General features: G+C 34.3%; 1 protein-coding gene across 5 annotated transcripts in view; it reads left to right on the top strand.

The window, feature by feature from the left end:
• Positions 1-25,508, top strand: part of RAD18 (RAD18 E3 ubiquitin protein ligase) — a 147,592-nt gene extending 122,084 nt beyond the window's left edge. For 3 of the 5 annotated variants that reach the window (XM_087954622.1, XM_087954623.1, XM_087954625.1), the window contains one exon: positions 24,662-25,508. In XM_087954622.1, the coding sequence (XP_087810748.1) occupies positions 24,662-24,749 (88 nt within the window). In that variant the 3' untranslated portion in view covers positions 24,750-25,508. Of the gene's footprint in view, positions 1-13,749; positions 13,807-24,661 lie in introns of all 5 variants that reach the window. The other 2 variants (XM_087954627.1, XM_087954624.1) reach the window with 1 other exon arrangement.
• The last annotated feature ends 343 nt before the right edge of the window (positions 25,509-25,851 follow it).

The raw sequence follows: 25,851 nt of genomic DNA, 5'->3' as shown, positions 1-25,851 counted from the left end.
AGGGTCTTCCAGACAAATTTATGCAGAAGTTCGGCCTTTCTGTACTTTAAGGGTGGTATTTTAATTGACTCTCCTTTATCAAATTTGCTAGTCTAGTCATTCTTGGCCTGTGTCAGAACTGCAAAATAATGATGCTGTGGTTTTTATATTTTAATTTGCAGTTAAATGCTATATATATATATATCACTTGAAGCTTCAATAGCAAAAATGTGAACAATTCAGATTATTGTCTGTAATTAAATTGCACACCTAAAAATCAGTTTCCTACATGGCAGACCTTGTACAATAGATGCCCTCAAAATTCTGTGTTCTCTATAAAAATGATAGAAAACAAGGATGAGTCAATCTCGGTAGCAGATATGTAGAGTAAAGAGGCATTGTTGAAGAGAAGTCAGAGAAATGACAGATGATAGATAGATGGATGGATGGATGGATGATAGATAGATAGATAGATAGATAGATAGATAGATAGATAGATAGATAGATAGATAGCCTATTATATCTGTCCATTAATGGTGCTGAAAGAAAAACATTAGATGAGGCCCAGTATATAAGTCACACAAATATTTCAGTGCTGTTGGATGGACATCAGTCTAAGATAAATTCCTTTTTACATAGGAATCACTGGAAATTAGTCTTGTTTTTTTAAAGTTGGTCTTTCTCTTAACTTACTTTCAATAGCCCAGATTTTTAGCATCACAACATACTGATCAAAAGGAGGTAGATAGAGAATAGTTAGAGCACTTTGTGCACCATCTTTATCTATCACTTTGCCTTCTCTTTATCCATGCGATTGTTAGCCTTAGTGTCACTTCCACGTAGAGGTAGAATTCTTGCTCTCTGACTTTCTTCCTGATGGATGCCACAATTTGGCTATCCCTTAATGTTATTTCTGGTAAAGTTATACACCTGCTTCACTAATAATTGCTCAGATTAGATTCCGGCTCTCAGTTATGTTTTTGCAAACGCACAGAGAGAGAGATATATTCTCTCCAACCTTTTCAGAACTCAATACATATACAAATTAAGTAGGAAATCCACAGATTAGAACTGCTTCTCTAGTGCCTTTTCCATGTCACTGTAAAGGTCTTACCCAGAACTTCCTGTAAAAATACAGTTTCAGCCAAGAAGACAGTTAAAAAAACAAGAACCAAACCTGTCCCTCCATGTGATTGATTTAAAAAAAAACTATACACTATCTCATGACTGAGGATGTTTACATTACATAAAATAAAACATAGTTATTCCTCTAAACATTACTTAAGAATAATAAAATAATGAGTGAAAAATACAAAAGAGATCAGCAGACAGTCTAGATATTCCCAATTTCCAAAATACTAAGAACAGAGCCTATCGCTGTATCAGAGATGGAGGTAGGAAGTGTGTATGTGAAGAGAAATCTGAATTGTTCCATCTCTGGAGCAAGCTCTGATGTTGGGAAAGGTGAAAGGTGAAAGAAGAACAAAAGAGAGTGACCAGAAGCAAGGTGAGTATACTCAGTTACAGTGGTTGTTGGAAAATCTGAAAGACCAGATTAAGGACAGGTCAACCAAGAGAAAATCTGTCTGTGTGGTTATTAAGGGTTTCCACTGACTTGATGGCACATGATTGATTGATCAATCAAACTGTTTATTGAAATCAGTTTTGTCTGAGTTTCAGCTATTTGGGGTTTTAACACATCTAGGAAATATTAGAAACATAATTCTTTTGTCTGCCCCCTGCTCCTAATTGTCCTACTGCGATATATATTTTAGTTTTTGTCCTCTAAACTAAATATTCTCTTGAAAAAATGGAAGAAAAGGCACTAATTGGGAAAGTTCTTAGAAGATAGAGAATAAGGAGTGTTAACTTTTTTTAAAAAAACTGGAAATGTTGCTTGTTTTTCTGCTAGTCAGCCAGGAGGCAGGGAAGAATCACTATTTCTTGGTTGTCAAGGAACAAAATGAAGTGTCTAAAATGCAGGCTGCAGGTACCCCACCTGCTATTCTCAGAGCTCTTCCCCAGTAATATCACTGCCAAATTAGGGGCTGATACTTTTAGTGTTTGAAATAAATAATCCAAAAGTAGGTGACATCTCTTGTAGTCTTGTGTGACCTTCCCCCTCCCCCCCAACTGAAGTAGAGTTCATTCACCTTGGAAGGCACTCTCCTCCATGAGACCTCAATCCAAAATGTTTGGTAGTAATATCTGCAGTGAAATAAAGTTCCATTTCTTTTCTGAATACTTTTCAGAACTAGGAGGAGCTAAGGAGCATAGGATTGTTTTTCTTTTAACTTGGGAACAGTTGTGAAAGGGGAAACTGGCTATGAAAGCATGGAAACCAAAATATCGGGCAAGAATACTAAAGGATCTAAGGCTAGCTCGAAATAAGATGTCTTTTTAAACTGGAGACATCTTTATGAAAAGTTCCTAATTTATAAAAAATCCCACCAACTATTGGCTATCTGTGTGTCTCTATTGGCTCTTATCCTGACCTCTGCAGCATTGCATATAATAAACATCAGTTAAGACATACTTAATTCAAGTCCCAGTTCCTAGTCAGTGTGGCCAAAGGTTGTATCTGAAGTTTGGAAGACTAAATATGCCTTGTGCTATTAGCTGCAGGAATTAACATATTCAGAATAGTTTACCACTGTTCTTGTAGCAAAGCATCTGTTACAACTCATGAAGAAGTATTGATGAATATGTTGATTCAAGTCTATGTTGGTATACATAAGTTAGACTCCAAGTCTTATCATTGGTGAACATTAATCTGGCTGTGTTTCAAAGGCTCTGGTCACAATAGCTAAATCATTGTACCATAAAATACGATTCACTGTTTTTAATCTCAGATTTGGCTCTACAAATATAAAAAAGAACACCTTGGAGGATAATTTTCTGAATTTTAGAAATAGAATGGCTCTCTGTAATAGTTTTCCCCTCTATTAATGAATAATAATTGATCTCTACTTGGTGAAGTTGTAGAGATTTTGGGTAACTTCTGTTGAAATTCTTGTTCATATTATTCTTGGATGGGTCATATTAATTTGTGTCATGGAATTGAACATCTGGTGTTAACTATCTATAGTTTTAATGCATTTTTTGGTGGTGGGATTGTATTCCCCCCTGCTGTGAATTTCTTAAGAATGAATCACCGGTTTTTCAAATTAGGTAAATAGTTCATGGTCATGATAGCTGAATTTTAGTACATTTTTGAATTGCACATTTTACATTCAATAAAGCACAGATTGAAACATTAAAAGATACCTTGAAGTATAGAAGAATATGAATGATGAATATTTAGTTATGTATATTTATTATTTGTATTTCTGTATTGTATTTCCATCTCCTACGGTTCCAGAAAGTTTTTCATTATTCATACATTATTAGATTAACTTTAATGTATGTGAGTTCTCTGTCCCCAAATCCTTAAACTATAAGAATTGAGTCAAGTAAACAGGAAATAATTATGGGGTTGTACTTTTTAGATTTAATTATAGTAGGATACAGTGCTGGAGAATTGAGCTAAAGGCTTTAGGCAAACAAACTGGTAAAATCAGTGGAGCCATCAGATGCAGAGATGTCTGTCTCTGAATGTTAGGGTTCTAGGGTGAGCAATCCAGCATCTGCACATTGATCTGCAGAGTTTTATCAGACATTGGTTGAGTGCACCAGCCAACCACATGTTGGGTTAAGTGTCCTGTTGCGTAGTCCAATAAGGCATTTGCACAATCTCATGGACATACACCATTGTTGTTCTGTAGACTGTAAATAATTTATTTCCATGCCAGATTTAGTTTTATTAATTCCACACAAGTAGTAACATAGCTCTCCCCTCAAGAACGTTATTGTCACTTACATTATGGTGGGGCTTTAGAGTCTTTATTTATTAACAAACCTATTCAGACCCTTCTGCGGGCATTGAAGAGAGAGCAGCCAGGTGTATCTCAACTCTCTTATTTGAGTAAGGATCCATATACAAAACATGAAGGCAGTTTTTCTTTTTAAACAATTAGGTCGTATAAAATGTACTTGTCCCACCCAAACAACAACAAACCAATCTGCTACCTCTTTGTTGCAAGAAAATTTTCCTGGGAGAGATGAGCAAGGAACACCGGGAAGGTATGTCAAGAGTATATCCTCCCAGCAGGTACACCTAAAGCATGAACATCAACCCAGCTAAAGTCCCAATTTTGATCAAGGGCAATGCAGGATGGTACTGGCGGTAGATGAATACTTTATTGACAAAAGCAAAATTACGATTTCATACCAGTAATGGTAACTCGCTACTGTATTTTATCAAGAAAACCACATAGACAGGCAAGGCAAGTGTTTAATAATTTAGTGACAGATGATTGGTCCCTCTGATGGGATAATACTCAATAGGCTACTGAGGAAGAACTGACAATCTTTCAGAACACCAAAAGTGTTGGGTAGAGTAAAATTTCCTGGACATTTTATTGCAAAAAATAAAAAATTCAAATCTGCAAATATAGAATAAAAGTGAGAACATGAAACATTAAAAGAGACAAGGAGCAGTATTAGAACAACATCTATAAGGACATAAAATATGGAAATATACAACAGAACCCATACATCTTTTCAAAATTCTCCACATTTAGAGGGAGTATCTGATATTAACCTAGTATTCTAAAATATACTAATGGACAGACAATAACTGATTTTAAAGAAGATCAGAGTACATTGGCATTCTGTACATTAGAGATGTCATACCTTCGACCAGTGGTTCTTAAAACTGGGGACAATTTACCCCCAAGAAGGCAATTTAGGCATATCCTAGAGACCAATTTGTAAATGCTCGTTTATGAATCTAGTATCTGGTTTGAAACTGCTGCGGCCGAAATGCTTGTGTTCAAGAATAGAGTTTGTGGATTTTTATGTTTTTGTTTTGCTGTGGATAATGATATTGTTCAAGATCAGAAAAAAGAGTTAACTGTGTCGAGCTATTTAAGAACCACTGCCTTAAGTGATATTACTTACAGAAACCTCCAATACTAGAAGTGAAGTTAGATCTGCTCTCCAGCCATTACTAGAGTAGAGATTTTGGGATCGTCATGCGGATAAATGATGATGAACAACAATTCAGCTTGATGCACTTATTTATTCTATTTTAAAATATATACAAGCAGTCCTCGACTTACTCATCAGCCTGGCTATGCTGGTCATGTCTTGATAAAAACTATTACATTTTTGTTTGTGTGTGACAGTCGCTTAGGAAACACTGCGCCATTATCTGAATCACTGCTTCTCTATGGACATGGTTTTGCTGTTGGTTTTTGGCAAAATTGTTGTAAATCATGGTCACGTGATCATGAGATGCGGCAAACGGTCAATTGCATAACAGGGGGGGGGGAGGGGGAGGGAGGGAGTGGTGACTGTAAGAACTTCAAATCCAGGCCATAGGCAGCCCCCAAGTAGGCCAGTCATAATTTTGAATAATGATCTACGACTAATTACCAGTCTTAAGTGCCCTGTTTTGTTTCATTGGAAAGTGCTTAAGACATGGGTTGAGATATTTCTCTGCATTTCACATCCTCCTCTAGTGTCCACTATGTTTAAGGCAACCTTGAGAGTAGTTGCTCAGTATTTTATTCAAAGGAAAAAAAGAGCTACAGGGTAAGAGCTAAAGTAATTTTTCAAATCAAATCAGGCGACAACGATATATTTTTTATTTTGCTTGGCTTTTTTCAAGTGCAAGACTACATATTTGGTGTGTTTGCTCTTCAGATGTATTATTGTTATATAAATATTCTCATAGAAAAAAAATCCAATTAGTTAACAAAATAGGGACGAATCAAGACTGCAGAAATAAAATCAGGTTTCCAATCAATTTTTCAAAATTATCAATTATTTGACTGGACTTCCCTTAGTTACTGTATGTCTTAGAATTACTGTGGTCGTATATATGATGGTGTTGTGTTCCTACCTGAACTATTGGGGGTTAGTTATCTGAGTGCTGAGTTGAAAACTACTTGTTCGGAATTTAAATATTTTGAATTCCTAGCATAGCAAAATTCCTTGTAGAATAATTTAATAAATAATCCTGTGTATGTCCTGGCAGAAAATTGAATCAATCATACACTCTCTCTCTTTTTTTTCCTCCTTCCCTCCCTCCCTCCCTCCTTCCCTCTCCCCCCCCCCCTCTCTCTCACACACACACACTCTTTTATATCTTGCTTTTATAAATAATTCAAATGTATCTAATGTTCTTTCCTCCTCCCATTTGCCTTATAACAACTCTATGAAGTAGGTTGTGCTGAAAGAGAGTGACTAGCCCAAAATCACCCAGCTGGCTTTCATGTCTAAGGTGGGACCAGAACTCACCATCTCTTTGTTTCTAGCCTGGTGCCTTAACCACTAGAAATGGCACCAAAAAGACTTTATTTCAACTCAATTAAGCTACATCATTGTTTTTAATATAGAAGGAATTCAGTTTTTATCTGTAGAAAGCTATGCACAAGATAATTTTAATGGGCTGCCAAGTAGGTAATACCTTTTTGTTTTACTGTGTAATAATAATAGGAAATGTCTAAATTTCCACTAAACCAAGTTCTGCATTATAAATTAACATATTAACATATTGGGCCATATCTAACAAAATGAAATTCAATGTGGAGAAAAGGAAAGTCCTACTCTTAGGCACGAAAAACCAAAAGTACACATATAGACTGGGTGAAACCAGGCACAATAGCAGTAACTGTGAGAGGGATCTTGGAGTCTTTGTGGACAACCAGCTAAATATGAGCCAGCAGTGTGCAGCAGCAGCCAAAACAGCTAATGCAATCCTAAGTTGTATTAACAGAGGGGTACAATCAAGATCAAGGGAGGTACTAATACCACTCTATAAAGCCTTAGTAAGACCACACTTAGAGTACTGCATCCAGTTTTGTTCACCACATTATAAAAAAGATGTTGAGACTCTAGAAAAAGTACAGAGAAGAGCAACCAGGATGATTAGGGGACTGGAGGCTAAAACATACAACAAACGACAGGAACTAAAACATACAATGGTTACAGTAACTGGGCTTGGCTAGTCTTAGTAAAGAGAAGGACCAGGGGAGACATGATAGCGGTCTTCCAATATTTGAGGGACTGCCACAGGGAGGAAGGGATCAAACTATTTTCTAAAGCGCCTGTAGGCCAGACAAGGAATAATGGATGGAAACTGAACAAGGAGAGATTTAACCTGGAAATAAGGAGAAACTTTCTGACAGTGAGAACAATGGAACAGCTTGCCCTCGGAAGTTGTGGGAGCGTCATCACTTGAGACTTTCAAGAAGAGATTGGACTGCCATTTGTCAGAAATGGTGTAGGGTCTCCCTCTTGGGCGGGGGGTTGGACTAGTTGACCTACAATGTCCCTTCCAACTCTGATTATCTGTTAATCTGTTAAGAAGGCAAGAACATATATTAAGCAAAGCAGTAATTGAATTACATTTAGAATTGTATCCATATCAAGCAATACTCTTCAGCAATAAATGAAAAATGCAAAGTAGGCTATGTTAAACATAAGAGTGTATTCTTTAACAAGTGTGAGTAAAATGCCTTAGATTCTGCACCTATCTTTTTTTCTGTTCCAGTCCACTTTCTTTCACCTTGCAGTGTTTTATTCATTAAATGTTTTTTAATTGTGAGTTTTTCAGAGTCATTGAATGTCAGGTGGCATATAGTGGATAGATGGATGCAGTGGTGGGATTCAATTTTTTTTATTACCAGTTCTGTGGGCGTGGCTTGGTAGGCATGGCAGGGGAAGGATACTGTAAAATCTCCAGTCAGAGGTGATATTTGTCGGTTCTCCGAACTACTCAAAATTTCTGCTACTGGTTCTCCAGAACTGGTCAGAACCTGCTGAATACCACCTCTGGATGGACGGACAGACGGACAGACAGACAGATATTGTTTGTGATTGCATTTGTCTTATCTTTAATGGCCTTTTCCCCAATTGGTCTCTTTCAATGTAATGTGTGATTCTTCATATCAAATTTATATTCTGCATTATAACGTACATCTACATCCAAAGAGCAGGTTTGTACAAGAAAATTCTTTTCTTCAAATTCCTGTATAGTGTGTGATCTGCTGCAATCTTATGGTGCAGGTACATAGCATGGCAAATCATGTCAATTTTTTGGAATATAAAAACTAAGTTTAGAAATAAATGGAGAATGCATAATTTAAAAATTCAAGACAGTGTATTCCTGTGAGAACTTTTAAAATTTATTTTTAATCCATTTCACAAAGTTAGTCATGACTACTAAACAACTAGGAATCTAGACTATTACTGTAAGTATTATATATACAATATTATATCACACCTTTCTTTGCCAGCATTATGATCATGTTTTAATTATACTATTTTGGTTTTTCTCCCTGTACATTTCAATACATTTCAATTTTTAACTTGCCTCAATGCTTATTCTTGGCTGTATTTTACATAATCAGCCAGTGCACATTTTTTTTCTTTGACAGTTTGTATGATATGAAGCTTTGACTTCATTGATAGCGTTGATGGTGTTTCCACTATTCAATTTTGTCTCCAGCCCTTTACTAATTATGTTTTTAATCCATGTTTGTTATCCAACTGTAAAATACCAAAATACTGGTAGGCTTCATCCTGATAGCTCTTGATGGTTTGACCGTTCAACATTTCAATTCCATTACTGTTTATAATTACTATTGTGGTTGGTCACATGGTCAGCCAGATGGTTAGATTACATTAGATTTGATTTGAGATATGCAGATGATGTTTAATAATATTAAAGGTAATACCAAGGGCTGCTAGCTGTTCCAAGTAAAGCTGCATTTTGCAATTGGTTGATGGTGATTTTGTCAATGAGAGTGGTGTTCAAGTAATGTTCCAGATAGTTTGGAATTGTAACCAAGGCACCTATTACTATTGGTAATATCAAATCATGATTTCTTTGTTTTCAACAAATGAGCAGTTTTTCTTCCAATTCCTGTGGTTGCTGGTTTTGGTTGCTCAGCCAATAGTTTTGAGTCCTGTGGTCCATTTGTCACCAGATATCCAGGAACTCCAACACCAAGCACAGTCCTTATTTTGATCAGAATGACAACTGATTCAGTGTAGGTTTCTGTAACTTATGTCTCACCGTATTGGTTATGGGAGAAACTCTCTTCATCTGGATCCTGTGATGAGACCTGTCTTGTATGTTTGACCTTCTGGAGTAGTTCTTATTCTCCTTAGATAGCCCCACAATAACGTCAATAACATCAAGGTAATGGCTCAGTGGGTGATTATTATCATTATAATTTCAATTAGGATACTGAAAGCTTTGCTTAGTTTTTTTTTTATTTGCAAACTTTTGAACATCTATCACTCAAAAGAACAGCATAAAATTCTTCTATTGTTAAATTTTTTTGGCAAGTAATGAATACTGTGTGATCCAGGATTTCTGCTTCATATAATTTATCCAAGTGATATATAGCTTATTTCTTTCTGAGTGGCATAGTGTAGTGAATGTAAAGGAACATTGAAACCAAGGAATTGACATGAAGGACATAGTTTTATAGATACTTCTCTTGGAGATTCCAATTCTGCAATAAACAGCTCTCAATGTCTGTTAGATACTCAAAAAATCTTGATGAGTGTCATGTGTCGGATCTATACTTGTAGGTAACAATTCCCCCGGCACTAATAACTGATATTTTCCATTTAATATATGCTCACTCTCCAATGAAAGTTCATCATGTATCAAAAATCCTGAGGAGACATCAGAATTCTTCTTGGGCCACCTACTTATCTAAACCTTACAACTTCTTGAATTTGCAGTCAAAGCTTTAGAAATACCTGCCCCTATTCCTTATACCACTATTTGCCAAAGTCATCTCTAATTATTGTAGGGGCAGTGAAAACAAACACTCCACAATCATACTTTCAGTTCCTGGTCAATATTTAATTTTATAACTGGAAAAAAATAATATTGTCAATCATCTGGCAAGAGCCATGGTGGCTCAGTGGTTTCAATGCAATAATTGCAGGCTAATTTTGCCAACTGACAGAATTCGATTCTCACCTGTTCAAAATTGAGTTGGCATTCCATCATTCTGAGGTCGGTAAAATGAGGACCCAGATTCAGATTGTTGGGGGCAGTATGCTGACTTTGTAAGTGCTATTGCTATTATTTCCCACTGACGTTTTATCCTTTGTAATCAGTAATGTAAATGGTTCATATTCAGTTTGTGGCTTAAAGGTGTGACTTACTGACAGAACATCCACTTTTCTGAGGCCCAAATCGAAGCTAGTTCTTTCTTCTTTCCCAGAAATGTAATATTTTTTTCAGCCTCAGTTAGTGGTACTTAAGTCTTCTCTATCATATCCTCATAAATGTATACATACAACTCTCAATGCAGAATAAAAAGCATCTATTGCACAATAAAATGTAATGCAGAACTATTAACAATGAGATATTTCATGTTTTCAGAATAATTTTGGGTCTGCTTCTGTTCCTTTTCTTTTCAGGAGAGATTGTACCAGAGAGGAATATGGAATAATGAAAAAGTTATGGCCCAAAAGTAGTGTATTGTTTTCCCATCATAAGCCACTGGTGCTTCTATATTTGCCACTTGATTATGATCAGCTGCAAACCTGAGATTAAATACCTTTAAAAAAGAAAGTTTGCTTTCCCTAATTCACATTTATCAAATCAAACTCTACAGTACTATATAACTATACTATATACTATAAACTATAGTACACCCTGCAAGTTAGTTTGAAGCTCTTCTGATATACTCTTAAAAACAATGAAATCATCCAAATAAAATTGAATCTCTTTTCAATGTTTTAGCTTTTTGGCATTTTTAAAAAAGATGCTGCGTGCTGAAACAAATCCATAGGGAGATTGTTTAAAATAGACAAGTTTCTCATGTAATAAACACATTAAGGTCCTTATTAATTTTCTCAAAAACAACTTGCTCATATGCACTTGGCAAATCAAGAATGCAAAACATCTTTGCCCTTTGCAATTCTACAAATGCTTTTATGTGTAGAACAGATAACATTGCATTACAATAATTTCATTTGCTCTGTTAAATCCATATAAAGATGGATACTCCTATTTTACTTTTTTATCACTACAGTAGCATCAATAATATCCCTCTGCATCAACTCCTTTATGTCTTTTGACATAGGTCTCTCAATGTTGCAAGTTCTTTTGTACACAAACATCTTTTCCCCCCCATTGTTCAAAGGGACTAATCAATGGGAACAGTCCGATTCCTTTTCATGCTGTTACCATTGAAACTAATGCTTGTCCCACAACAGACTTTAACCAGGCGAAACATGTCCTTCCAGTATCCCAATATTTAAATCAGCAAATATGTTTCTAAATTAGAAATATCCATTAAGTCCAATAGACCTGTACATGTTTTTTTTTTCTGAATTTTGTGAATTTACATAAACATATTTAACATTTCCTAAAATCTTAAGACCATTTTTTAATAATATACCATATTCCAATTATCTATTCTAATTTTCATATACAGTGCGTTGCCCGTTTTTAGTTTTTCTGCTTGAATGGAAGCAATTTGTTACTTTTTTCTAGGAAGTTTCACATATCAACCTAATTGATTTGATGATTTTCCTTACCAAGATTTGAGCTTGAAAACTGCCCTTCCCCACTTTATTTTTCAATAGATGGAGTTAAGGTATTACTTCAGATTTTCCCAATATCATCACAGAGCATCTTCATCAGAATCCAATATCCTTTGCAAATAGCTAAGAGAATGCTAAAATGCATCTATTCAGAAAATGACAGCTAATAAAATTCTAAGTACGCTAGTACCACTTGGGAGATACTTGTTGAATTAGATGGAAAACATGCATAAACATTATTTTTGGAACAAGATTTTTATCTCATCAAAAGGCCCAGAATATAGTGCTATTGTTAGTTTAAAAATACTGAGAATTGGAAGGATTTCAATAAAGAACAGCATATAAAGGTTTCACATAGCAGAGTATATTAACAAATTTTATTCTAAGTGGGAAATAATTATTTATCTTGAAAGTAATTTAAATGGAAAAACCATAAAAATGCCTAAGATGTGCACAACACAGTCTATTGTGTTTACTAAGATATATTTCCAAAGAAATATACTGTAGGATTGCAGTATCAGTACAATAGAATATGAACAATCTTATTTATTGGCGAATTAGCTTAAAAAAATATGAATATGACTTATAAACTCATAATGTAAAAGTGTTTCACCTGCAGAACTAATTTATGGATCCATGAGTGAGTCATCTGTTAAAAAAAAAAACCCCACTATAAATATACCTTTCCTCCTTGGTCCTCATTTCCAAATCTAATTCTTGACTAACTTCTCCCATAATAATTGATAATCTGGAGGGTTTTAAGTTGGTAAGAGCTCATTTAATATTGTTTTAGTGATTTTATTTATTTTTCTTCTCTGTGATGTTTTATGTAAGTTTATTCTTAAAGAAGGATTTAGATAATAGTGGTAATGTATGTGTATAAATTCTTAAATTTACATCAAGAACTCTGTGATTCGTGGCTGACTGTGTTGAAAATTGTTTCTCGAAAACATAAACCAGAAGTTTTGGCTCCTATTCTAGTTTTGATTTTCCAAGTAGTATTTCCAAGTGAAAACGGCACATTGAATGCATTGGCTTGCTTATTGAAATATTATGATATATTTCCCCATGACTAGCAAAAATTATGTCATCAAATCCAAAGGCCACTTACCATCTTGACTATTGGCATCATCAGAAGTTCAAGGATTGAAGCTTTTTGTTTAGTTAGATCTTGTTGCTGGAATAATCTGCATATAGATTTGATTGCTATATCTGGTGAACAAATATTTAATACAATACTAAAAATGTAAAATAAGAAACTACTGTCCTTTCTTGTTTAAAGGTGCAATTTTACTTGAAATGCAATTCTTTTATTGAATACACAAACTTTATTGAATATACAACTAAAATAACAAACAAACACATACACAACATGGGGAAAAAATGGGGAAAAAAAAAAACCACAAATGCAGTTCTAATCATGCACTTTCTCTAAGGAAATCTTATAGGTTGCTCTGAAAAAAACAACCCAGACATTTTGGGTCATGCATTATGTTCATCTGAAAAGAAGTAGAGTTATTATTCTTCCTGGAAAGGAGCCATTGCCATTTTTAAAAATAATAATTAGCATATTTTTTCTCCTGTTTGGAGAGAGAGTCATGTCTTTGAAGCTATGCACACAAGCCTCTATCATATCCATTATTATTTTTGTCAACCAATGAAAAAGTCATGTTTAACATGTTTTGCAAATAAAAGGTCAAACAAGACCACATATAAATCCAATGGGAAAAGATCAAAGAAGTTTTTAAAGGAAAAAATATCTTAAGAAAAACAGAGATCCATCCTCTTACATCCTCTTACATGTTTTTGTTTTTTATTTTATTTTATTAAATTTACTATACACCTGTAACCTCATAGAATACTGGTTTGCTACTTTGCAATGTCGGGCAACTAATTTTTATCAAACAAGCCTATATTTTATATTTTATATCTACTGATACACATCATTATCTATATATTTCCATTGGGTAGCAAAAATACTGCCAAAAATAGTAAATTGATTTTTTTTTATTTGAATAAATGTCAGTTTCCTATCCGTACAATTATATCACTTTTCTATTGTTCAGTTTTCCACTGAAAATAGTATTGATTTATTGTGTTAATTTCTTATCTTCTTAATTTCTTATTTTTGTTAATTTGTAGGGAGTATCCATAACATTATCAACACTTCAAGAGAAGGATTATCCAGTGATTTGTATGGTAAGATGTAAATTCTATAAAGCTATACTTTATCAGTCTTTCAGGTTGTGGCAGTAAAAGACACATAAACACACCTACACAGCTGCTACAGAGCTGTATTTATTATGGTTCTGGCATTTCGGACACCATGTTGATCACAACAAAATGAATCAGTAAGCCTAACTAGATCAGGAGTTTTCAAAGGTTAGGATGCTATGATTGTCGCCCCCACCCCCACCCCACCCCACCCCAATGAAAAATGAACCTTACTCCTCTCTTCATGAACAAACCTAGTGATTTCAATGAGGCAAGAAAGAAACATCCTCTGTATATCCTCAGTAATTCCCTAGGTCCCAGGGCTACTGTGCTTTATGATTTTCCCTGTCTTAAGGGAATCCAGTCATTGGTAGGCACACTGATTGTGTGGAGGTCTATAAGATAGGCTGTAGAACTGATAGGCCACATTCTTACTCTGCCTGGGCAGGCACTTTTCCAACGAAAGCAAGCCATTAGTAATCTGCCCCAGAATTTCCAAAACCTCCTTAAATGTGCTGGTAGATACCCACCTACAATTTGAGAATCCCTGCAGTAGATAGGGTGTTTTTTTTTCTGTTTTTTTTTTTTTTTTTTTTGGTTAAATGACTTGGAAAAATATTGCAAGAAGAAAAATGAGAACACGGTAGAAGAAAATCAAATTTCCACTTTTTTTAAAGTAACGAACACCGGGTAAATTTATATTTATTATGTTATTTTAATGCGTATTTTTCTCATTCATAATATTTATAAATTGATAGCCTGTTATTTTTTTTTTTAAACAAGTTTTATTAATTTTCAAAACACACAAGTCATCATTATCCATTACATATTTAAACCTTTTTCCATTATAAACTTAACAAGTCAGATAAACTATAATTCTGTTTTAAACCATTTCCATATAAACATACAAAAACCTCTTATCCAATTTCTCTTTATTTCTCTTTACTCTTATTCAATTTTATTATTATTATTTCATCTATTTCTTTCTGACTTAGTTACCATTATTCTCATTCTATATTTCTACAAGGTTTTATTAATTCTCCCCAGGAAAAAAAACAAACATATACCCACAACACACAAAACATAAAAAAAAAAATCTTTTTGGAAAGTAACTTGGACCCAGGTATCTCTCTCTTCATGGACTTCAACTGTATTCATGCTCATCTTACATATCATTACTTATTTTATTTACCATTCTAAGTCTTCTATATTAACTTCTCCACATATTTCACTCTTCTTAATTCTATCTTAATTAATCATCTTAATTTGAGTCATTATATTTGTATCTTTTGTCCATTCTTTATTGTACCTTTGTCTCATTCCTTATAAAAAAAAAGAAATTTCTCCTGAAATCACTAATCAGAGTATGATGCCTTTCTATCTCCCCACTAAATTAATCAAGTTAATCTTTAAAATAACACCCAATACCCAATCCGATTTTGCTTGGTACATTCTATCTGAATAATACATCCAAAATAATTAAATACATAGTTAAACAATAAATCTAAATATTAAAAACAAATACTATAATAAAAATTTTATAATAACATCAATACCATAATCTTATTAAACTCTTTAATTAATACTCAATACTAAACCTCCCCTCATATTATTAAATTTTAAAACCAATCATTATTAAACATTTCAACATTTTAATCTCTTATCAACTCTTAAGCCATTTAAGTTTTCTGTTTCTAATACAATACTACCATATCATCTTATGTACCTTGCAAAATCTCTTTGAAGAAATTATATTTTATCCTTTATCCCTAAAAAAGATTCCTTTTTTCCCATTTAATTTCAAAACTTTGTAGCTTTTCTCCACCTTTTCCCTTTCTTTCTTCTCCCAACAAACCTTTCTACCCCCCCTTCTTCTAGCCTCTGCCTTACTGGCTTCCCTTCTCTGTCGTATTCCTTTTCCCTTTTGTTTACTATCATTATATTGATTTTGCATCTTATTTTTCCCTTTCTTCAATGTTTTTTTAAATCTTAAGTCCTTTATTCCTCTTCCTTTCCCTCTTCCTTCTTTCTTGGTCAAGTTCTGAGATTTATTAAAGATGGCTGCCTCTCCTTCTTCTTCTGCTGTCTTCATCTGTTGTAATGTTTGTTGATAGTTAATAAGCGCCATTTCTAAAAAAAGGAAGGCTTCTTTCAAACCAGCTTTACCATTTTTTTTTTGCTTGTTCATAATCTTTTCTCAGTTCCTCAATAGAAAGAGCCATTATAAATCTTTTCTTTTCTTTTCCCCTTCTTTCTTCTTACAGCAACCAAAATATTCCAAAGGAAAGATAAAACAGTCCCAAAGTTATCAGTCCAAACCAAGGCAGAATTCTCACTTTCACCTCCTAGGGTAGTATCAATCAGAAAAAAAGAAAGTCCAAATCTGTCTCTTAAAATCTTATTGCAGTATATTTTAGTCTTTCAATCCTTAAAGCATCTCCTCCAACAAAGTCCCAGCATACAGATATATTTTTTTTAATCCTCTCTCTTCCCACTCATCGCTTAAAGCCAGTTTTCACCTAAAAAAAAAATAGGTTTCTTAATATTCACTTTTTATTCCATAGGAAAAGAGGGTAAGCTTTCCTTTCAGCACCATCAAACTGCCGCTTTTTTCCTCTTTTAGAAGGTATCATTCAGAAAGTCATACTTTTCAGGAATTTTGTTAAATATGTCTTAGAGTCCTAGGAACCAAGAAAAACTTTCTCCTTCCAAACACTTTCTCCACTTCCTCCTGCGCATTCTTACCCGGCTGCCAGCTTCTTTGTGGCGGCCATTACGGACCGCCGCTGTACCGTCCTGGGAAATGGGGGTTCTGCCGGCCGGGAGGGGTCTGCAACACCCCAAACCCCTCTCCGGATCCCCCTACCTTCAGCTGCCCCTGCAGGGCAGCCTAGCTCCGTATCCATCCGGATCGGAGCCCCAAAAACGGCTAGCGCGGCAGGGATCGCACAGCTTCGCGAATCCCTACCGCTCGCGAGGCCGTTATTTTGTAGCTACTTCAGAGTATTATTTCCTTATGCTTCTAATTTATAATTCCCCTCCATTGTTCAAGGATTTTTTTTAATGAAAGTTATGACACTGAAATTATTTCAGTGAAGTTAAGCTGAATATTCTAAGCAGAATATTTAGATTCAGAACCAGTTACCTATACAATTTATTCATACTTGATAAAATAATTTATTTTTTGCCTTCTAATATATTGCATTAGATACTGTCTTCCTCTTGGTTAAAAAAAATCTAAATGCCAAATATTTGGCTCCAGTAGCATCTTATTTAAGACCTAGAAGCAAAAGCTGGAATGGATTGGTAATTTGAAAAGTACAATAGATACCAATATATTAAATGGAGTAGCTTAATTATTTATTTGCATAGACTCTTAGAATAAAGATGAATTTATTTCTGCAGAATCTTAGAAAAAATTAGAGATGTGAACAAAAACTGAATTTTCAGAAGAGTCCTTTCTCATGTATTATTTATTATAAAGAAGAGCTTTCAATGAAATGCTAGTTGCATGATGGCAAAATGGAAATTGCCTGTTGAAATTTGCTGAAGATCTTGAACATGTAAATATTCTCTTTTCTTTTTAAAAGTTCACCATGTACCCTTTGTTTTTTTCCCTGGCTTTCTTTCTTTTTAAATATAGTGCTCTTTTAAAAGTGACATTTATCAGGCTCCAAGATCTTTGTGAACTGAAAAGGCAGTTCTGCTTACACTCACCAATAATTTCTCTAGATTGCTCCAGGCCATAGCAATGCCCTATGTCCAACCCCAAATCTCTTTTTTCTTAGGAGCAAATTTTTGGTAGGAACAGAGAAAGCCTATGTTATTGTCAAATGAAAATTCTATGTCCCATCTCGAGACCAATCTATTATTTGCAGAAGAGCATTTCCTCATGAATCGTAAATGTCACAATTTTAAAACCGTAGAATTCAATGCCTACTTTTTGACTTTCTTTGCTCTTACAATATTCCACTTCATTTACCCCCCACCAAACAGTGGTAGGTTAAGGTAACGTGTATTTGATGTTATTACAAATTATGCTTCAGAAATGGCTGAATGCAAGCGCTTGCTTCATAATAGAACAGTGTTTTCAACTAACAGAGAGAGGAGTGAAATAATACAGCCTTGAATATTTAATTTTTAAAAATGCAGCTAAAATTTTGCCAGATTTCTGTACTCTTACATTAAAGTTTGACCATTTTTAATTATATTTATTTACTTTGGTATGTGATCCTGGCCACTGATAATGTCTCCCTCCAGAAAATATTGCTGGCATTGGTCTTGCTGCATTCAACAGAATATAGAGATCATAGTTTTCTAAGCCCAAAGTTAACATCACAGTTTTTCTCTGGTTTTTTGGTTTTTGTGTGTGAACTGGCCCACTGAAACAATGGGGCATGACTGTTCTGTGTTGTTTCCTTTGTGCAGTATACCCCTCTGATGTTGGCAGCCAGACTGCTCTTTCTTATTATTGGTCTATGCTATATTTCAGTAGTTACGCATATTGTTTTGGCAGTTTGTTCTTACTTCCATTCTCTTCCAAATAATATCTTGCATTCTTAAATTATCATTGCGGCAGGAATTGTAATAATCAAGGATCTAAAAGAGATTCTTATTCTTTAGCGATTGTGGCAAAATGTGTGTACTCTTGGAAATTATAATTTTATATATGAAATTATGGCACTTTTTGACTTTTAAATCTGTAGAAGACCAAACTCATTTTAGATACTTTTATAAATATTAGATGGTCAGAAAGTGACTGATTATGTTTAGGTTCACCTTTTGTTTCTAAAGTATAGGTCTGTTTATATAATTATCATAGATAATACATGAATGACTTCTCAATAGTTTTTTTTTATATACTTGGACTTGTAATTCATGGTAACTGTACATTACATTGGCAGCTGTAGAGCTCAATTATGAGATTCATGTGCTATGAATGTCATAGAATTTACTGCTCACAGATAAATTATTTTGGGAATTATCTTGTTACATCTGTGATATAAAATCCTTTGGTCATTATAATGATGATTCTTAATGGAATATAGAAATACACCTTTTAACCAAGATTGACTTTGCTGGTAAGTTGACTTTTGCTTCTGCTTTCATGTTTATTCACTGATAAATTTGTAAACAGTTATTTGCTTATGATATAAACATGCAGTTATCATTAAATATAAATTTAAGTACACGTAGCTGTCTACAATAATACAAATAATGATTCAATTTTCTGTCTCTGTTTTTTAATACAATTTGGTTGACTCTTGGTATTACTTTATACAGATATAAAATTTGCTTTCTCTATTCGTACTCGTTTACTGCATAATTATCAATTTATTCTTTACATGCTTTTTCTATCAAATCTAACATAGTTAAAAAACATTTAAACAATTCAAGTTCTTGGTTCTATTTCCTATCATGGAAAAGTAGGGGAAGATGATAAAAATGTAATCAGGATAGATCCCTGGGAGAGATATTTGAATATGAATTTTAGCATGGCAGTATTGGAAATCTAGCACTTATTTTGTTAGTTTTGGTGTTCTTAATCTGAGCACATTTATGAGCCAGGGCACAATACTAAGTGTATTAGGAGTGGGTAATTTGTAGAGTATTAATAGTTGTTATACTAATGGTCCTGCTCAATTATCTTACTATTATTAAAGGTTTTCTGGGTGCATCCCACCATACAAAATAAAAGGTTGGTTCTTTCCCTATCTTTAGATACTCATCCTGAACGTACATCAGTACACCATATGTACATTGAGTGTACAACATGTAGAAAACAGAGTAGAAATCCTAACTTGCACAGAATAGCATTAGTTTACTTGTGATAAAACAGCTGTAATTGCATATGATATATTGACCAAAACTCAGCAAAACATGTACTATTCTTACTATTAAGTGCTGGAAGTGAGTTAGATATGTGAAAAGAGATGAAAGTTGAATGCAATTGGAGTGCAGTACTTAGATCTGTGTGTGGTGAACTAAAAGAAGAGGCTCAGGAATGTACAGATGTTGAATGAAAGTGTATTGAATACAAAAATGAATTATGATTCTGAAGGAAGTACAGTACATTGAGACACAGCTAGTCCTTGTTTAGCCACCACAGTTGGAACTGGCCATAAATGCGAGCAGATTCGTTGTAAGTGTGAGCTGTCACAAATGAGGATGATCTGTAGTTTTGACATAAACAGAGAATAAATTAAGATCAAACTGGGAAAAATAGTAGTTGAAGAGAGAGTATGTTGAGAGGAAGGAAAAGTTCAAGAGAGTCAAAGATGAATTAAGTTGGCAAGATTCTAAAACAAAAGAGAAAGATGAAGTTTAAAGAACAAAAGGCAGTACAGGAAGCAAGGAAAGGACTTGATGAAAGTGAGCATGGCCTGCGACGCTGGCACGAAGTTGTGTAGTGAGAGATAATATTACATACTTTATTTTGTTTGCTATATCTTATTCCCATTCTATACCTTGTGTTACTTACCATTATATTTGAAGTAAATAGTGTGATAGATAAGCATCTATCTGTATGCATTATACAGAAAGTAACAGATAATCAGAGTTGGAAGGGATCTTGTAGGTCATCTAGTCCAACCCCCACCCAAGCGGGAGACCCTACACCATTTCTGACAAATGGCAGTCCAATCTCTTCTTGAAGGACAAGATGGCACTGTTTCAGCCTGCTTTTGGACTGGATAATGACATACATAATACATACATACATACATACATACATACATACATACATACATACATACACACATACACACACACATCTGTTTCTCCTGGCAAAGTTACATATATTTTCACTATTATTTTTAATTGTTTTGAAGAATCAGAATGGGAAACAATAAAGAAATAAAATATTTGAATATATTATATTTATTGGTAAAGGAGTAAGTAAGTTCTATGTGCCAGGCCATCAAAAGAGGTATTTGTGTTGGCAGCCATCTGTATTCACTGTTAGAAGTAACAGAATAGTGCAAGAGGAAATAATGGATTTTGTACATTCCTGCTTTTTCATCCCTTTTGCTGAAAATAAACATTTTATAGACTTTAAAAAGTTAAATACCAGATATCCCTGCATCAGTAAGCTAGAGAGAAGGGTGTGTGTGTGTGTGTGTGTGTGTGTGGAGAAATTCAGTTACTGCTTTAGAGGCTTTGGGGAAAGGGAAGCAGATGAACCTCATTGTTTTTGGACTCCTTTTGTCTCAGGAAAAAAACACCAAGAAGAAAACTGACTATAATAAGCCTGCTCTAACTAGAAAAGAAAATATTGAATTTTGCATTTCTTTAATAAAAATAAAGAGACTTAAAAAGAAGGAATCGCCAGATTTACTTTTGGATATTTTGGGATTTGACAAAGAAAACATGCTTACTGATTTGGATAATTTAAGTAGCATAGTTTTGGTGCACTGATTGGTTTCTTATTAGTTTATAGTTCTAATTAGTGATTATCCAAGGTATACTTTAGTGTAAATAACATATGTCTATCCTTATTTAATAAAAAAACATAAAAAATAAACTGATTCAATAAACTTCTCTTGTGACTCAAGAGAAATTAAGTGCTGAGACATTTAGATAAAAGAGGTTTTGGGGGTTTTATCCAATATTAGTTGTCTGTTTAATTAATACTACGTGGTTGATGAGACAACTTGTACTAGGAATTAGACAATATGAAGAAAGCATCTTTCTGGGAGTGTACATAGTTAGTGCTCTTGTATGCCCCTATTCCATCATGGTTATGTAGAATGGCAATATAATCTTCATTGATCTGAAATTATGTACAATATCATGACATGAGCTTCCTGGAAACTTAAAGGCTTGCAAGTTTCAAAATTTAAGATAATCAACTCATTAAAGTATTTTTCAAGACTATACATCACACTTTGGATACAGGCATCTGGCTTTAGCAAATTCTAATCTGGTCTGTCCAGATGTGTTGTGTTATACATAGCAGTGCTGGTAATTGTAGTTTTCAGAAATCAGAAGGGGCATTAGCTTGGAGAAGTTAGCATGTTCCTAAGATGCCCAGTTTTTGTGTACAAGAATTTTATTCCCAATCCAAATGTTTATGTTTTAATTTGTCTCTTTCTTGCCTTTAATTTCCTGTACTATATAGAAATGATATGAAAAGATAAAAATTATTTTCATATATAATTGTTCTTATAAAATAATAATAAACAATAAGTATTGTTGAAATTTGGATTGCCAGGACTGCCTAAAAATCTAACAGGAGAATTAAAATTGCATCAATTGGGATTATCAATTGATAACTAAGGTTCTTTGCATACCATTCTCTCTGCAATACACTGTGAAACTGTAAATTCACTTAATTGTCTTTATAATCTCTCAGCAACCTAACAAACATTTCATGTAATTTGGTAGTCATAAAATCTTACGGAATGCTTTGTACAGATATGAGAAATATGGTTTAAGGCAAGCAGACTAATTTGGGAGCCTAGGAGTAATGTTTCATCTCGACTCTCACCAGTCTTCTCCTCATGTCTGCTGTTTGGAGCTGTAACCTCTTTCTCCTTTCAGACCAGTAAACTCTAATTCTTTAGATCAGTGTTTCTCAAACTTTTCTTCACCCCAGACTCCCTTTAAATACCTTTTGTGGTCACAGACCATGGCATGAACTCCCAAGCCTTAACTCAACATTTAGAACACTAGACTGCATCAAGCTTTTGTAGACCCCTGTGACAACATCTCCCCCCTAGGGGTCTGCAGAACACAGGTTGAGAACTACTGCCTTAGATGGTTCACCATTGGTCAACAGACTTTTATTAGAAACAAGGCTTTAATTATTCTTTCTGCACTGAGAGTCATAAGACTAGTGGGTCTAGAAATTTAATAAATTGATAAAGTATCCTGAGTCATATAGTTGAAAATGCCCAGCACTTTTAAACATATTAATGATTTAGAACCACAATATTTTGCATGTAAAATAAACAAATGCAATCTGTCTGAAAAAGTATTAGACTTACATAAATTATGTTGCATTTAACCATTTAAACCTGACGCTTTTAAACTTCTCCATGAAATTCACTTATATTCTCTTGATTTTCAGTTAATTACTCTTTATTCTGTTATTGGGCTTTACATTTTCAAATCCAAATTTTTAAGCCATTATGCAAGGATATGTATTTGCTTTTACTGATGAGTGACATTTATTCATTTGAAACTTTCAGATGACTGTTCTTCATTTAAGCTCATTCTCTAACCAACCCTGGGCAGCTCCCAATAGATAGATATCTTTTTAAATTAGTATAAGCCAAGTATTTGTGCTTATCCATCTTTAATCTTTAGTTTCTTGGTTATCATTTTCATTTTTGCAATGTTCTGCTATTTTCTTAATCTTACAAAGTTTTAAAAGCAAATTATGCTATATTTTCAATCTCTTTGGTATACTATAAATTTGTATTCTAAATAATCTGTATCAGATAATAGCATGCACACACTATTTATATATTCGTGTTGTAATGGTAAGAATATAAGTTTTCCTCCCACAAGAACATTTTGTTAAAATCTCCTTTTGATCATTGAGATTTCAAAACCCCAGTCTTTTATTGAAAGAGGGGTATTAGCTTCATCATATTATTCATCATAAATGTCAAAGATTGTTATATTACTTCTGTTATCAACATGTTCATGTAATTTCCCCCCTCTTTCTATTATTATGGCTTAAAAATAGTGTTAAAAACCCCAAGCACTAACTCTACCTGAGTTTAACCCTCAAACTCATAAAGTCAGAAGTTCTTTTCCTGACTATTTAAAAATGCTTTTGCTAAATCACAAGTAATTCAGAAAAATTAGCTTGAGTCTTCTAATAAATACCTTAAGTTTATTTGTTCATGTTTAGTTATTTCTTCATTTACCTTTTCAATTTATATAGTCACTTCTTTGCTAAGCAACTCTAGCAAGTTAAAAGCACCAAAAATATATCCACTACGGAAGGGGGGGGAGTCACAAATCAACGCATATAACACCACAAACACTTAACTCACCAAGCCACGCTGACAGAACTGGTAGTAAAAAAATTTGAATCCCACCACTGCTCCAAATCTGAGACAGAGCCTAGACCAGTGGTGGCTAACCTTTTTGGGTTCCTGTGCCAAAAATTGTGTGTGCGCTGGCACTCACTGCTTGCGTGCCAGCACCCAGAAGGCAATGTGCATGCCCCCTGTGCATGCGCGCACAATTCCCCCCGCCCGCTGCCCCCCTTACCTGCACTGCATCTCACAGCTGATTTTCCGCTGGTTTGAGGCCTTTTTCGGCCTCCCAGAAGCTTGAAGAAAACCAACCTCTGCAGGCTGAACAGGCCTCAAACCAGCCGAAAATCAGCTGTGAGGCACACACATGTGCAGTGAGGTAAGTTTGCTTGCAGCTTGCCATGCCAGCACAAATGGTTCTGCGTGCCAACTGTGGCACGTGTGCCATAGGCTCGCCATCACAGACCTAGACTAGTTACTTGGGCAAACCAAGGGTTAAGATATGTAGCTAACCTATGTTGCCAGGTGATCTTTCTCCATTGCCTTCACTTAACTCTCCTATTAGCAAGAGCATCAACCCATAAACTAAGAGCCTAAAAATTAGTCTCCCCACCCTGTCAACCCCAAATGGAACTAGTACTGATGTCATCCAGAAGACCCTTGTTCCTTTCATATATGTTACTCCACAGATAGCTAAATGTGAGCTAAAGATCCCCATCTTAGCAGGGGGTGGGTATCCTTTGATTATGGTGCAGAATATATTATGTTTGTGGTTCACGTACATCATATCTTCAATTGCTACCAATTATATCCAGTTTTTAATTGGCATTTGTCTCCTTTTCTTTTAGAAAAAGAAGTGTGAAAACGACCAAACAAAAATCACAACATTCTAGGAGCAGCCTACCAATATCCAAGAGTAAGCGAAAAAGAAAGTAGCTGACATTTTATTTTGTGACAAAAATTTCCAAAATGGCTTTACTTCTAAAATTTTAGAAGCATATCTAGGCTCAAGTTCCATTCCCAGCATTCTTCACAATAAAACTACTTTTCCTGTTAATAGCTGTATATTTAAGTGGTAAGAAAGTACTGTATTACATTCAGAATGTAAGGTATTAGAATATATGCTGTTTTACTAGTCGTAACTGATAATCTCTATGTATAATGGACTGCAATTATTAACGTCTTCAGGATATCATTCTTCTAGGATACCATTTAATTCAAAATATTTGATTAGAAAAAAAGTCAATTTAGGTCATTTTCATTCTTTTCCTTTACCTCCATTTTTAGCAGTTATGAATATGTTTGACTCATTATTCTGGATAAATTGTGTAGCCCCTGAGTTGGACTATGGTTTATTCTTTCATACAGTAAAAAAAACCTGAAATATTGTATGTATGTAAAAAAATGAAAACTTTATTTGCTCTGAGAGTATTGCCTTTTCAACTGTCTTCCTGTTTATTTATTCTTTGACATCTATATTTTTAGTACAAGATTGTTTAGAATTTCTAGACTAAAAGAAATTCAGACAAATAAAATTAATTCCAGAATATTTTCATCTGCTGTTTCTTGATAAAATGATTTCAACATCATGCCGCATGAGATTATAATTATGTACTGATATTTTGCCAAACCTACTGTAAATAAGTTAGCAACATGGCTAACAAAATATCCGCTCCTATGCATCGATTTAGATTGCATGACCTGGAAATTATTTCATTATGAAATTAATTTTGTTAATTGTTCAACAGCCCAACACTTTGCTGAAAAAAATACCAAAGGGCCTATTTTCTTCTTCCCCTACCATTTCCTCCAAATCTATTTTGGGAGTATTGGGGGATTCTAGAACAGATGTGGGGACATAAGAAATTTGAGGGAGAATAGAAAATGAGGACCTGGTTACACAGAACATCTCCTCGCATAACTTTGGATTTCTTTCTCACTTTATGTGCATTAAAAAAATCAGTCCTGTAATGCATGCTATATAAGTTATATAACAAATTCTGCTTCTATCACTCTCATTTGCAGGTGTATACTGGTG

Source organism: Notechis scutatus, chromosome 2 (assembly GCF_049901735.1).
Source record: "Notechis scutatus isolate UNSWTSFEM ecotype Mainland chromosome 2, rNotScu1.2, whole genome shotgun sequence".
NCBI lineage: Eukaryota > Metazoa > Chordata > Lepidosauria > Squamata > Elapidae > Notechis > Notechis scutatus.
This window is presented reverse-complemented; position numbering and strand designations above follow the sequence as displayed.